Source organism: Myotis yumanensis, unplaced genomic scaffold (assembly GCF_028538775.1).
Source record: "Myotis yumanensis isolate MYYU_CA2020_CCGP unplaced genomic scaffold, mMyoYum1.0.hap1 SCAF_5, whole genome shotgun sequence".
In the NCBI taxonomy this organism is placed as follows: domain Eukaryota; kingdom Metazoa; phylum Chordata; class Mammalia; order Chiroptera; family Vespertilionidae; genus Myotis; species Myotis yumanensis.
Window position 1 is genome coordinate 24,143,560 of NW_027223756.1, and position 14,281 is coordinate 24,157,840.

A 14,281-nucleotide genomic window follows, 5' to 3' on the forward strand; every position below is an offset into this window, starting at 1 on the left:
CACCCATGATTTTATGAATATTGGATTACTGCTTAGACAAGGCTAAGTAAAGAAAAGTGAGTCGGTGTAAGTTGATCTGAAGAAAAAGTGTGATGTAAAAATACAACCTGCAGATAGAGAGGTGGGCCAAAGGTCACAAAGGTGGCTCAAAGGTTGTCAAGTCTAGGAAAAGTGGGAATCACTTTTGGTCAGCTTTCCCGTACAACAGCATCCACATCACGAGGCCGGCTCCTTCGCAGGAAGCTGCTGGGTCCCCAGCCAGGCGCCTCCCAGCCTGCACCCAGGTCCCCTCTTGAGCTCTAGTTGGGATATGAAGGGATCCACCTAAACCCACACCTCATGCATGCCAGACACCCTACTGAAGGTGTTTCTGTTAGTCACCTTCATTAGTGAAAGCCAAGTGGTTCATTGAAGTATACAAGGATGTGGTCATGAATAGCTGAATACTAATTCTTGACCAGAAAGTAAAAACCTGAGAAAAATAAAAAACAAATGATAAAATAAGGGTATATATTCCATAGGAGGCTAAAACTATCTCACCATACCACTGGATGGCTTCTTTCTGATGCTTAAACTCCCACAAGCTCTAAAGCAAATCACAGCTTATAGAGATTTGAGCCCCTGTATATCTTCAATAAGAGAAATTTTGTATAATTACTAAAGAACACAAATTTTGCACCTGGGGTAAAATCCTAGAACTGTCACTCTTTAGCAAGTTACTTTACATGCTCTGAGCTTCCGTTTCCACCCCCTGGAAAATGGGGATAAGAAAATTGATGAAATAAAGTACCTGATGTGCTTTGCACAGTGATCAATAAATGGTAGCAGCTATTATTATTATTATTATTATTATTATTGTCATCATCATATTAAAGAAGATCTCAGAGATTTAATAGAAGATGATTTACAGTCTATTGTAGATTTTACTTATAGCACAGGAGTCTGGGTAAAGATTCCAATAAAACGAGTTATTTCGTTGGAATGGGACAAGTTTTGTAACCACCGTTGTAAAAGGAGAAATGGAAGTCTGTGCAGCTTGGTACGTTTTTGCAGTTGCATGAGCAGGTAACTTTGGTGGGCGCTCTACATGTTAGGAGAATGAAATACTGAAATGGGCCAGGGAGACCCGAGTTCCCACGCTGCCTCCGACCACTGGGTGACCCTGGGCTCATCGGCCTGGGACCAATTATACCTGCCTGTTTGCTCGCAGCGTTTTGGTGAGGACCCATCCTGTGTGGTGCAAGCTAACCTGTTCCCCACCACCCCCTGCTCCCCACTCACACCTCTCCCGTCCGCTCCTTGACTCTCGGTGCCAGACATCGTGGACATTAAGCCGGCCAACATGGAGGAGCTCACGGAGGTGATCACGGCGGCCGAGTTCCACCCCCATCACTGCAACACCTTCGTGTACAGCAGCAGCAAAGGGACAATCCGGCTATGCGACATGCGGGCGTCGGCCCTGTGTGACAGGCACACCAAATGTGAGTAGCCGTCAGCCAGCGCAGAGCTGAGGGGCGGGGCACTGGCCCTGACACACGGGGGGCGGGGAGGGCTGATCTCCTTTCCTACATGAGACTCGCTGGGAGCAAAGAAAGTACCAGTGTCCGCCTGCCTCGGTGTCAGCTCCACGGTGGGTATTTCAATAAAGATGAAACCTCACGTTCAATCCCACAAACATCGCTGCAGGCTGTGGTCTGCGGAGATGAATAAGGCATGAGCCCTGTCACATAACGTTGTGACATGATCTGAATTATGTTTTAAGATCAGTCTTGCTGCTGTGGGCAGAGGAACCTGGGGGGCAGAAAGGGGAGAGCGCTGGGGGTTGTTGCCACGTCCAGGCAGGAGTTGAGCATGGCCCGGACCAGGGTGGTGGCGGGGAAGCGGAGAGGGGCAGGTGGGCTCTGGGTAGACCTTGGCAGGAGCTATCAGGACCTGCTGGCCTGTGCAGGAGGCTGAGAGTATACAAGAAATCCAGAATGGCATCTGGGGACGGTGACTAAGTAGCCACACCGTATCGTATATTTGAAAGTAGCTAAGAGAGAATATCTTAAAAGTTTTCATCACAAAAAAAAAAATGGGTAACTGTGTGGTGATGGATGTTAACTAGACTTATTGTGTTTATTCTGCATTATAGACATATATCAAATCCTGAAACTAGTATAATGTTATATGTCAAATATATCTCAATATTTTTTTAAAAAAATAGTGGCTGGAGGGAAGGGTTCGTGGCTGCTTAGAGAGATTGCGGCTTTGGGAACCAGCATCCTAGAGGTAGCGATGGTTCTAGTGAGCACCGGAAGAAGGTTTCAGAGAAGGGGGGGGTGGGAGCCAGAGTCACGGGCCCTCTGGTTACGCTGGAGTTTGCAGGGCGTGGACAGAGCACAGCAGCTCCAATCCAGTGGGGGCTGAGGCTCAGGCCGATGTGAGCAGGTAAAGCAAATGTCAGCTGGCACTCAAGGCCAGCACCTTGGTTGACAGGCTGGCCTGGAGCCAGCAGGAAGGCTTTCTAGAAAACTCCCCAGAGTAAAGGTGCCTGGGAGGCAGTGGTCGGTCCCCCATGTATAGTGATTTATAAGTTGTGTGGCTTCTACACTTCCGCAGACCCAGGTCAAAGCCAGGCTTCACCCCTGGTTAGTTGTCTGCTTTGTCCAACTTTCCCTAACCTTTCTGAACCTTGGTTTTCTCATCTGTAAATGGGTAGAATAATAACATCCACCTCATGGGCTTGTCATGGGGCTTCGATGAGATAATAATTAAAAATAGTTAATGGGATGTTTTATTTTTTTCATACTAAGTCTTCAAAAACATTTTCAATTCAGATTATCTACTAAGTGTTCAATAGGCACGTGTGGCTTGTAGCTACCATAGTGCAGATTTAAGATGTTTAATATATTTTCATCGTTGCAGAAAGTTCTACTGGATATTGTGGATCTAGACCAGGGGTGGGCAAACTTTTTGACTCGAGGGCCACAATGGGTTCTTAAACTGGACCGAGGGCCGGAACAAAAGCATGGATGGAGTGTTTGTGTGAACTAATATAAATTCAAAGTAAACATCATTACATAAAAGGGTACGGTCTTTTTTTTTTTTTTTTTTTTTAGTTTTATTCATTTCAAACGGGCCGGATCCGGCCTGCGAGCCGTAGTTTGCCCACGGCTGATCTAGACCATAAGCTTTTTGAGGGCATGGACTTACTCTGTTTTGCTCACAGCTGTGTCCCCAACTACAGCACTCCCAAGGTCAAGCACAAGCCTTGCTGCCATGGAGGAAGAACACCCAGAAGCTGTCCAACCTCTCTGAGGTGCTCTGGGTGGCCTGGCCTGACAGCAAAGATAGCGTGTGCCTGGCAGGGGCCAGAGACCTGGGGGAGGTATTGCCCACAACCAGTTTTATTTGCAGACTTATTTTCCCATCTTAAAATTTCACCTGAATTCTGTATTTTATTCCCATAAAATGCCTACTTTCCGTTTAATGTAATAATTACAATTCTACCCACCCCAAATTTCAAGCAAAATTTATTTTCCCCCAAATTGCAGCATTTATCCCATGGCCTCCTGTACCACTTAATGTACCCCATATCCTCCTTCTCCCTGACCTTCAAGGATACATCCATGTGCCCCAGTTCCTAGTATGTGGAGAGCAATTTGAGATCATTTGGCTGGAGAACAGAGTTATAGAATTCCTATTTTATGGAAGATTAACATAGCAGTGGTGGGAAGAAACATAGAAGAATTAGAAAGTAATAAATGGAAATTTATAATGTAGGTAAGGATGGTAGCTATGGAAATTGAAAGGAAGGAAAAGGAAAATAGAGCCTTTTCTTATAAGGTAACTATGGGTGATGTGATATTAGAGATTGGCAATCACCAGCCATGGATGTTAGGTCATGTTCAGTGTTCGTCCCTCTATACTATAAACTCTCTGAAGAACTGAATCTGTTTTGCTCACATCGTATTACCAGCGCCTGACACTAGTAGGTGCTCAGAAAATATGTATTCAATAAATAAATGTATGCCTGAGGGTTGACATGAATGGGCACGTGGAATGGGGACTAATCAGAAGCCATATAGAGGAGAGTGAAGGGCCGGGGTTCAATTGGGAACATGCTGTGAGTGAGGTGACGAGCTGACGAAGGAGGTCAGGCTCTCTGGTGAGCAAAAGTAGAACCAGGCTCGAAGGGTCACCAAATGGATGCCAGAGATGGCGCGAGAAGCGCCAGTGCTCACAGCCAGTGCGGCAGACACCAGCCTGGGCTCCGGGATCAGACAGACCCACATGAGTGCTGGATATTGAGAAATAAGCTGAATGGGAGGCTTGATGGAAAAAGAACAAGGCCTTAGAAATTCCCAGAACTGGGATGGTTTAAAGTAGAAGCTTTGGAATCAGAGCTCAGCTCAGTGCTGTGTGGCCTCAGGATTACTTAATCCTGGTGAGCCCCAAGGTCCTCATTTGAAAGTAGAAATAAAAAACGTAGCCTCACAGGGCCGGCTGTCCACGAAAAGGAAATGTCATCCTAGGGCGAGCGCCCAGCACCTGCTGGGACCCAGGAGTTAATTATTCCTCCCCAAGGCCCTCTGTGCTAGGCCTGCAGCTGTAGGGTGCTTGAAACTCCAGCCTTTTTACCAGATATACGAAGCTCAGTTGTTCATTTACTTAATTAGTATTTGTTGAGCACATACTACATGTCAGGTGCTATACCGGACTCTGGGGATGCAATGTGAGCAAAACCAGGCTTGGTTTCCTCCCTCCTGGAGCTCACAGTCTGTGTTAGTGAGGGTTCTCCAGAGAAACAGAACCCATAGGAAATATATATCTCATAAACATAAGCATGTGTGTGCGTATGAGAGAGATGTAGTATAAGGATTCGGTGCTAAGTCCCAACATTTGCAGTGGGACTGCAGGAGACCCAGGAAAGCAACAGGCTCATTACCCAGGAAGAGCCAATGTTTTCATTCAAATGCAGAGGCCGGGGGGGCGGGGGGGGGGGGGGCGGGGGGGGCAGGGAGAAACATTGATGTCCCGATGGCTCAAAGATATTCCCTCTTATTTGGGGAGGTTGAGCCTTTTTGTTCTATTTGGGCCTTCAACTGATTGGAGGAGGCCCACCCACATTAGGGAGGGCAATCTGCTCTACTCAGTCTCTCAATTTAAATGTTAAATTCATCCAAAAATGCCCTCACTGTAGCACCCAGAATAAGGTTTGACCAAATATCTGGGCATGTCATGGCCTAATCAGGTTGCTGCATAAAATTAACCATCACAGTGTCTAAGGAGGAAAGACTCATTGCTTACAAGTGCAATAATTGGTATGAAAGAGGGACATATGGTGCTGTGAGGGGATAGGGCAAGGACTTTCTAACCCAAGACGGTGACCACTGACTGTGACCTAAAGACTGAGGACAGAAAAGGGTGATGGTGCCCACAGAAGCAGGAGATCTGCCAAGCTGCACACCCAGGGACCCCCAGCGGCTGCTCCTGCTTCCAGCCTGGGCCCCATCCAACCCTAAGCCCTGAGGACAGTCCCTAGTGAGACCCCGGAGCTCAGTAGCAGCCTGCAGGCCTCTGCCTCAGCCCTGCCTCCCCACAGCCCATCCCTACCCGGGCAGTGCTCTGAATCGCCAGCCGCCAGCCTCCTAATCTAATTAAGAAGTGAATGAAATTCATTTTCCTGACTCGTCCAAAGTGGCGACCTTCTTCAGTGCACCTCTCCCTTTGTTCGGCTGCCTCCGCGGTGGCCCCAGGCTCCTGCCAGCTGGGAAAACAAGTTCAATCTGACCCCTCGCCTGACATTTCATATTGATTTTCTCCATCCTCCTCAAACGCCAGCCTCCAGCCGACCACAGTGCAGCCGAGGTGTGCGATCGGAATTGAGACAGTTCATCAGGGTTCAAAATGAAAAGCAACATTGGCTCTCGGAGATGAGCTCTGAGAAGGAGGATGTTTAATAACCGCCGGCGTTTAATCAAAATGCCAAGGAGATCCGTGTTATCAGCGCCGCATATATTAATTCCCATATGTCCCTCACTCTGCGTACGCAGCAGGGGGTAGAAGGCACGCCTCGCTCCCTCATGTCTCTATTTTTCCCCCTACGGCTTCTGGCAGTAGTGACGGGTGGGTTTGCAGTTTGAGATTCTTATGCCTAAAACAATAGGGTGCTGATGGCAGCGGCAACTGGCTGGTCGGAATGGTGCTTTTCCTTTCAATGCATGAGTATTGGGAGTTGAGTGAAGACACTGGCCAGGGGTGATGAATGGCAACCGAGGAAATGAAAGAGAAATTTCTATCTGAACGCCTTTCCAAGGCCCTGTTTGAATCTGATCCCTACCCCTCTCGAACCTCAGCTCCACATAGTCTGGCCACACGGGTCTGCTTCCTGCACCACCCCTGCCCTTTCCTGCCCCAGGGCATTTGCACAGGCTTTTGCTCTGCCTGGAATGCTCTCCCACCGTGGGCCCCACTTGTCTGGACTGTTCTCACTGTTTGGGTCTCTGGGAAAATGTCACCTCCTCAGCGAGGACTTCTCTGTTCACCCCATCTGCACCCTATTTCCATCTTAACACCAAATTTTACTTCTTTATTTTTTTCGCAGCACTCACCTATAGATGCTTGCTTTTCTTCCTCTGTCTCCCCTACTAGAATGTCCTCTCCATGAGGGCAGGGACCTTACTTATCTTACCAACCACTGAATTACCAATACTAGCTTAGTGCCCAGCCTGGAGGGGTGTTTTACTGAACATCAGTGGTAGGAAGACAGGCAGATGGGGAAAGACAGACAGAAGACAGTGTATTCATTTACTAGAGTTGCTGTAACAACGGGCCACAAACTGGGTGGCCTAAACAACAAGACTTGATGTTCTGGAGGCTGAAAGTCTGAGATGAGGCTGTCAGCAGCTTTGGTTCCTTCTGAGGGCCACAAAGACAGGACCCATTCCAGGCCTCTCTCCTAGGCTTGCTGATGTCCGTCCTCTCAGCTTCACATCATCTTCTCTCTGCACAAGTCGTGTCTAAAACTCACCTTGTGGTACCAGCACGTTGCTTTAGAGCCCACCCATTTTTATTTGATTACCACTTTAAAGACCCTGTCTTCAAATATGGTGACATTCTGAGGTCATGGGGGTTAGGGCTTCAACATATGAATTTGGGGGACACCAGTTAGCCCCTAACAGATGACATGAAAATAATCCAGAGCACAGGCCCTGGAGTGACAGTTCCTCCAGGTGGATCCCCTGTCCCAACAGTTTTCAGTTGCAGAACTAACCCTGTCCTTGGACAGACATGAAATCCACTCTTATTCTTCACCCTCATCTGCAAACTTAACTGCCGTGTCCTGGTTCCACAGGCCGCTGGATCCCTTAATAAACCTACGGCTCATTCACTCAGGTCTCTGATGGAATGTGTCCAAAGACATCAGCTGAGATGGCAGCTGCAGTGAATCTTAAAACCTCCGAGGTTTGGCACAGCTTCCAAACGGGGTTCATTCTTGATTGGGGGCATCATTAACAGTGTTTATTGCAGGGGAGCTTGGTTAGGTGAAAAAGACAAGGCCCTTTATGAAAAGGCTTTTGGCTGATGACAGGCTTATAAACACACCCAGACACCCACCCACCCCTCCTGGAGGAAAGCCAAAACAGAGACTTGTTGCAAAGAGTGGAATACACTGAGCCCCTCCCCCACCCCAACCCAGTGTCTACCCCATTCAAGCTCAGAGGCAATTAACAGCAGAGCAGGCAAGGCCCAAGCCACGGAGTGAAAACAGAATTCCCCCATCCTCATTTCCATTTTTGATTAATTTAACCAGTTTTGTCCATTAGTCATCCTGTTGACTCCAGTTGAGTGGATTTTCCTAAGAACTGGAAGCGTGTTAATTTTGGAGACAAGTATCATTCATTAGCAGTTGACACCTCCCCAGGCCTTGCCCTCTCCCCCCTAGGGCCCTTGGATGAGGCGGCCATGGAGGCTGACACTGGCTCAGGCACATGGCTGCAGCCTCCAGACACACACACACACACACACACACACACACACACGGAGCATGGAGCGGGAAAGGTTGGCCATGAGGTTATAGGTGGCTCTGGCTGCTCTGGGCTTGGGACGCATCAAGGCTAACTTGCCCATCATTATTGTCCATAACAAGCCATCGCTGGCAAAGCAGTCGTAGGCACGGGGTGAGCATCCTGAATTTGAGGTACGAGAGAACCCCAGTCAAGGGAATACTGGGAGGAATTTTCCCCAGGGAGGGACATGGTCTGTCAGTGAGGGCTCGTGAGGGCTCTGTCCAGGGCAGGATGGGTCTTACGATAGCTTGTCCCTTCCCACCAGAGCTGACTTAGAGAGTTCACCTCATCCTCTTTGTGTTAGTTTCCTATGCCTACAAATTACTGCAAACGCGGTGACTCTAAACAACATAAATGTATCATCTTACAGTTCTGCCGGCCAGAAGTCTGACATGGGTCTCATTGCCGGAAATCAAGGTGTTGGCAGAGCCCTGTTCCCTCTGGGGGCTCTAGGAGAGAATCTTTGCCTTTTCCAGCTTCTAGGCTGCCCACGTTCCTTGGCTTCGGGCCTCTTTCTCCATCTGAAAGCCAGCAGCAGTGGGACAAGCCCTACTCCCGTTGCATCTCTCTGACTCTCCTCCTCTACCCGCCTCTTTCCCTTTGGGGGCCTTTGTGATCACACTGTGCCCACCCGGGTAATTCAGACTAATCTTTTTTTAAGGTCAGCTGATTAGCAACCTTAATTCCATCTACAGTCTTAATTCCCCTTTGCCATTAACGGTAGCATATTCCCGGGTTCTGGGGATCAGAACTCGGACATCCTTGAGTCACGTTCTGCCTACCATACCCTGCATGTGTCGCCAAGTAGGACTAGATGACCTCCATCAGAGCACCTGATATTATAGGTTGAAATGATCTGTTTCCATTTCTGTCTCTTCTGCTAAATAATTCTCCCATTGTGGCTGAAGCTCTTTATTCTCCCCTTTCTGCATTTAGCATAATGAGGTGCTAAATGAATGCGTGTGGAGCAGCAATGGTCATGCACTCTGACAAGTTTGCGCCTGGGAGTTCTCTTTACACAATGAAAAGGCTCACACTAAAGAGTGGTTGACCCTGTCCTTTCACTCATTTCTAGCTTTGGGAATGCCTGGCATTTGTAGGCACAGTAAAGGGAAGAGGAGTCTATGAGTATGATAATCAACCCGTGTCTATTCATTTACTTAACAGATGTTTATGGTTGGGGCCATGTGCCAGGCGCTGTTGCAGACACTGAGAAGATGGTATCTCCTGCCCTCATGGCAGTCTAATCCAGTAGATGGAGACAGACATCAAACACATAGGCAAATAAGTAGTGTGAGATTATGGAGAAGCAGAAGAGGCAAATGCAGAGGCTCTGAGTCTGGACTGTGCCTGGCAGGTGGGGGGCGCGGCGGGCAGAAGGCAGACCAGTTTGGTCTACAAGGAGAAGGAGCAGCTGAGGGGCAATGGGAGACTCCACACTCACAACAGGGACCTTGCATAACCCCAGAGCCCCATCCCCATTGTACACCATGCAAAGGACTTGGGAGTTAGGCAACATGAAGCCCTGTGGGCCACGGTCAGGAAGTTGGCCTTTCTTGTACTTAGGCAGGGAAAATCTAGGAGGGTTTTGTGTAAAGGAGTAATGTGATTATACTTGTAAATGCTAGTATACCACACAGATTATGTAAAGAATGAAACAGGAGGAGGAAGAGTTAGAAGGCTACCAAAATGGTCTAGGTCAGAGATGATAGTGGCTTAGACTAACATTGGGCCAGTTTGGGCAAAGCTTTGAGTGTAAAGTTAACAGGACACCAGGTGTGGAAGGTGAGGTCAGGGAAGGCGTCCAGAAAGACTCCCAGCTTTCTGACCTGAGCACGTGCCGAGCAGGAAGGGCACTGAATGAGCAAAGACTAGGGGAGGGGCAGTTTGGGGAGGAAACTCACAAATTCTGTGGACTCAAAGACTCAGGGTGTGTGTGTGTGTGTGTGTGTGTGTGTGTGTGTGTAAGCATAAAATGGTTACATTGATACCTTTTGCTATTTAGCACGTCACCATTTACAGAGCCCCTTCTCATCCATTATCTTAATTGATCTTCACAAAGCCCTATGCATTCAGAGTATTTCTTCCTTTTTGCAGCTTGAGGAAATCAAGGTCCAGAAAAGATAGGTCTGACACGCTGACAAAGACTGTGGGTTCATCTTGGTTTACTTCATATAATGAATAGGAGCACCCTCAGTACCGCACTAGAACACAGAGAAGGGCAGGGGACTGTCATGTGTGTAATTGACCCATGTCTAAGGATGCCGGCTAATGCGAGCCCCTGTGCAGTTCATATAATTCCATTGTGACAGCTCGGTAGGTGGCCCCAGTAACGGAGCTGTGAGGTCTGCTGTCCACTCCCACGCTCCCCGCCCCATCGGTGTGGGTCCCTTTATCTGCTGAGTTACTCAAAGCACCTGCTGGCCTCCCCTCACCACCAGGCGCAGCCCAGGGGCAGCGGAGGGCAGGGGAGTGCACCCCCGCGATGCTCATAATGACACTTGCTTTTATCATCTTTTATATATTGAACCTGAACATAAGGATTTAAATAGAATTTATCTCATGGACAGGATCCTTCATCCTGGTGTGGATGACCTGAAATGTTGGTGTCATTTGAAAATCCCTACAATGTCGTGAAATTGGCATTGAAGAGTTAGTTACATGTGAGAAAATGGGATCATCAAGCTTAGAGAAACGGTGAGATCAAAGAAAGCAAGGAATCGGTCAATAAATGTGAACAAGGTGTCGTAAGCACAGTGGGCAGGCACACTTAGAAGATGCAGTTACTGCCTCAGTAGGGGCTGCAGAGCCGGAGCTGGGCCTGCATCCTAGCTCTGCCCCTTCCTGGCCTGTGGCGAGGGCACGTGCCCTCGGAGCCTCATTGCTCCATCTGTAAAGTAAGCACATTGTGAGGGTGGCATGGCTGTCACAGAGGGAGTCTGTCCGACACAGTGCCTGGCAGATGGGAGGCTGCTACTCCGTCCACTCCAACCGGTTCCTGTGACTCCACGTGTGCACGTCCCAGGAGCACTCAGGGCAGGCCTGACAGTCCATGGGTTTGGAGCCAACACTGGGAACACGGGCAGTGCACCGGAGCCACACAAAGAAACAGGCAGTGACCAGTCCCCACCAGGGCCCCTCTCCCAGCGGTGCTCAGCCTGCGCCAGACGGACCCTCCTACTCAGCCTCGGACCCCTCACCTTACTCTGCAAGATGACTGTCAGAGGGAGCTCTCCTCTCTCCCTTCCCCGTGTGTGCCTCTCACCGCAGTGATTGTTGTACGGCCCAGAAAACCAGGACATCCTGGGAGTGCAGCCCTGGCCCCTGCGGCACCATGACAACCAGCTCCCCAGCAATTACCCCTAATAACAGCCACACACAGGGCCTCCTCCACCTGGGCAGGCTCCCCGGGGAGGTGAGCCTCTCTTGGCACAGCTGCAGAGCTTCCTGCTGGGAACAAACAGAGAAAGGGAGGGGAAAGAGAAGAGAGAGGAGAGAAAAGAGAGAGAGGAGAGAGAAAGGGAGACACGAAGAGCCTGACCTGTGATGTACAGCGTGGGCCTGGGGACACTGCCCCTAAGCCCCCGGGGCCTGCTGGCTGCAGGAAGGTGTCATTCCACCGAAGGAGCAGAACGCCCCATGCCTTTGCCACTCGCCTGCCTCACAGAGAGCCGGATATAATGAAGTGGAAGACCGAATGTGAGGGCTTGTCACGCTGGGCCTCGCTGCTGCCAGATTTCTTCATTAGGCTCCTGTCGAGACACCCACTGCCACTCATCATCGGGTGCGGCCTGCAGCAGCCTCCCTCCCTGCGCCTGCGGAGAGGGCGTGCGCAGAGGCCTCTTCAATCAGTATCTCTCCAGAACGACAGTTCTCAGAAACGCCGGCCCCACTGGGCTAATAAAGGGTTATTCCTCACCGAGGAAGGACAACAGGCTCCCAATTAATGAACTTGTCTGTGGGTGTTCACCCAAATCCGGCCTTTAGATTGACAGGGATGCCCTCCGCCAACACACGGGTTCCCGCCTCCCGGCTCTTTAGCCCCCAGATTCCAGCTGAAGCGTCTTCAGGAGAAAGGTCTAACCCAGTGGTTCTCAACCTTCCTAATGCCGCGACCCTTTAATACAGTTCCTCGTGTTGTGGTGACTCCCAACCATAAAATTATTTTCGTTGCTACTTCATAACTGTAATTTTGCTACTGTTATGAATCGTAATGTAAATATCTGATATGCAGGATGTATTTTCATTGTTACAAATTGAACATCATTAAAGCATAGCGATTAATCACAAAAACAATATGTAATTATATATGTTTTCCGATGGTCTTAGGCGACCCTGTGAAAGGGTCGTTCGACCCCCAAAGGGGTTGCGATCCACAGGTTGAGAACCGCTGGTCTAACCCCAGAGCTAAGGGGCTTGGGGGATGCTGGCCTCACTCCCGGAGCGTTGCCAGGGACCCCGTCTCGCCGAGCCTCTGTTTCCCCATTTGTGAAACGGAGATCATTCTCCCCCGAACCAGGCCTGCAGGCACCATGTGCTGCTGTGATCACCAGCCCTGCCATTCTGTGCAGCCCATTCCCTGGACTAGGATTGCTTAGCGCCTTGTAAATGCTGAATAGTGTATGTATTTTATAACAGGGAGACATGGAGAGGGTGGTCAAATGAACCAGTAAGGGGAAGAAAAGGGTGCCGTGGGCTGAGGTGGTCAAAGAAGGCTCCCTGGAGACAGCGAGCTCTGAGGTTGAATAGGAGTCACAGAAACGGGCAGCAGAGGCAGGTGGTATTCTGGACTGAATGTTTGTATTTCCCTAAATCCACGTGTTGAAATTCTAACCCTCAGTGTGATGGTATTAGGGGGTGGGGCCTCTGTGGGTGATTAGGTCGGAGGATAGAATGCTCTGAGTGGGATTAGTGCCCTTATAGAAGAGACCCAGAGAGCGCTCAACCTCTCCACCAGCTGGGCACAACGAGAAAGTGGTCATCTGCCACTTTTTTCACTTAGCACAATACCCTCTAGGTCTACCCATGCGGTCACAAATGGCAAAGATCGATCTATTGTATACATGTACCACATCTTCTTTATTCATTCTTCTATCAGTGAGCTCTTAGGGTGCTTCCATGTATTGCCTATTGTAAATAATGCTTCAGTGAACATAGGGGGGCTTCTATTATTCCGAATTACTGTTTTGTCTCCTCCTAATAAGTACTCAGAAGTGGAATTGCTGGGTCATGGTAGTTTTATTTTTAGTTTTTCTGAGGAACCTCCACACTGTTTCTCATAGTGGCTGCACCAATCTGCATTTTCACCAACAGTGCACAAAGGTTCCCTTTTCTCTACATCCTCGCCAACACTTGTTTGTGGATTTATTGATAACCATTCTGACAGATGTGAGGTGATATCTCGTTGTGGTTTTAATTTTCATTTCCATGATGATCTGTGACGTCGAGCATCTTTTCATATGTCTGTTGGCCATCTGTATGTCCTCTTTGGAGAAGTATCTATTCAGGTCATCCACCCATTTTTAAATTGGATTGTTTTTTGGGGGGGGAGAGGGGGTTGTTTGTTTTTGCTGTTGAGTTGTATGAGTTCCTTATAAATGTTATATATAACCCCTTATCAGATGTATCATTGGCAAATATCTTCTCTCATTCAATAGATTATCTTTTCATTTTGTTGATTGTTCCTTTTGCTATGCAAAAACATTTTAGTTTGATGTAGTCCCATTTGTTTATTTTTTTGTTGTTTCCCTTGCCCAAGGAGACATTCACAAAAATATTACTAAGAGTGATGTCAAAGACTCAAACATTTTCAGTCTTACATTTAAGTCTTTAATTCACTCTGTTTATTCTTGTATATGGTGTGCTAAAATGGTCTAGTTTCATTTCTTTGCATGTGTCTGTCCAGTTTTCCCAGTGCCATTTATTAAAGAGAATGTCTTTACCCCACTGTATTTTCTTACATCCTTTCTCATAGATTGACTATATTGGTGTGGGTTTATTTCTGGGATCTCTATTCTGTTCCATTGATCTATATGTTTGTTTTTTATGCCAGTACCATGCTGTTTTGATTACTGTGGCTTTGTAGTATAGTTTGATGTCAGGTAACGTGATTCCTCTAACATTGCTCTTTTTTTCTCAAGATTGCTTTGGCTCTTTGCAATGAGGTTGGTACATTTTCAAATGATTGAACAAAAATCAAAAGAATATTGTTTTGTGACATGAAAATT

At 48.2% G+C, this 14,281-nt stretch overlaps 1 protein-coding gene across 5 annotated transcripts in view; it reads left to right on the forward strand.

Annotated features, from left to right (window-relative positions):
• Window positions 1-14,281, forward strand: part of PPP2R2B (protein phosphatase 2 regulatory subunit Bbeta) — a 366,511-nt gene that overhangs the window by 331,145 nt on the left and 21,085 nt on the right. For all 5 annotated transcript variants that reach the window (XM_070414667.1, XM_070414668.1, XM_070414671.1 and 2 more), the window contains one exon: window positions 1,317-1,481. In XM_070414667.1, coding sequence (XP_070270768.1) covers window positions 1,317-1,481 — 165 coding nt within the window. The remainder of the gene's footprint in view (window positions 1-1,316; window positions 1,482-14,281) is intronic.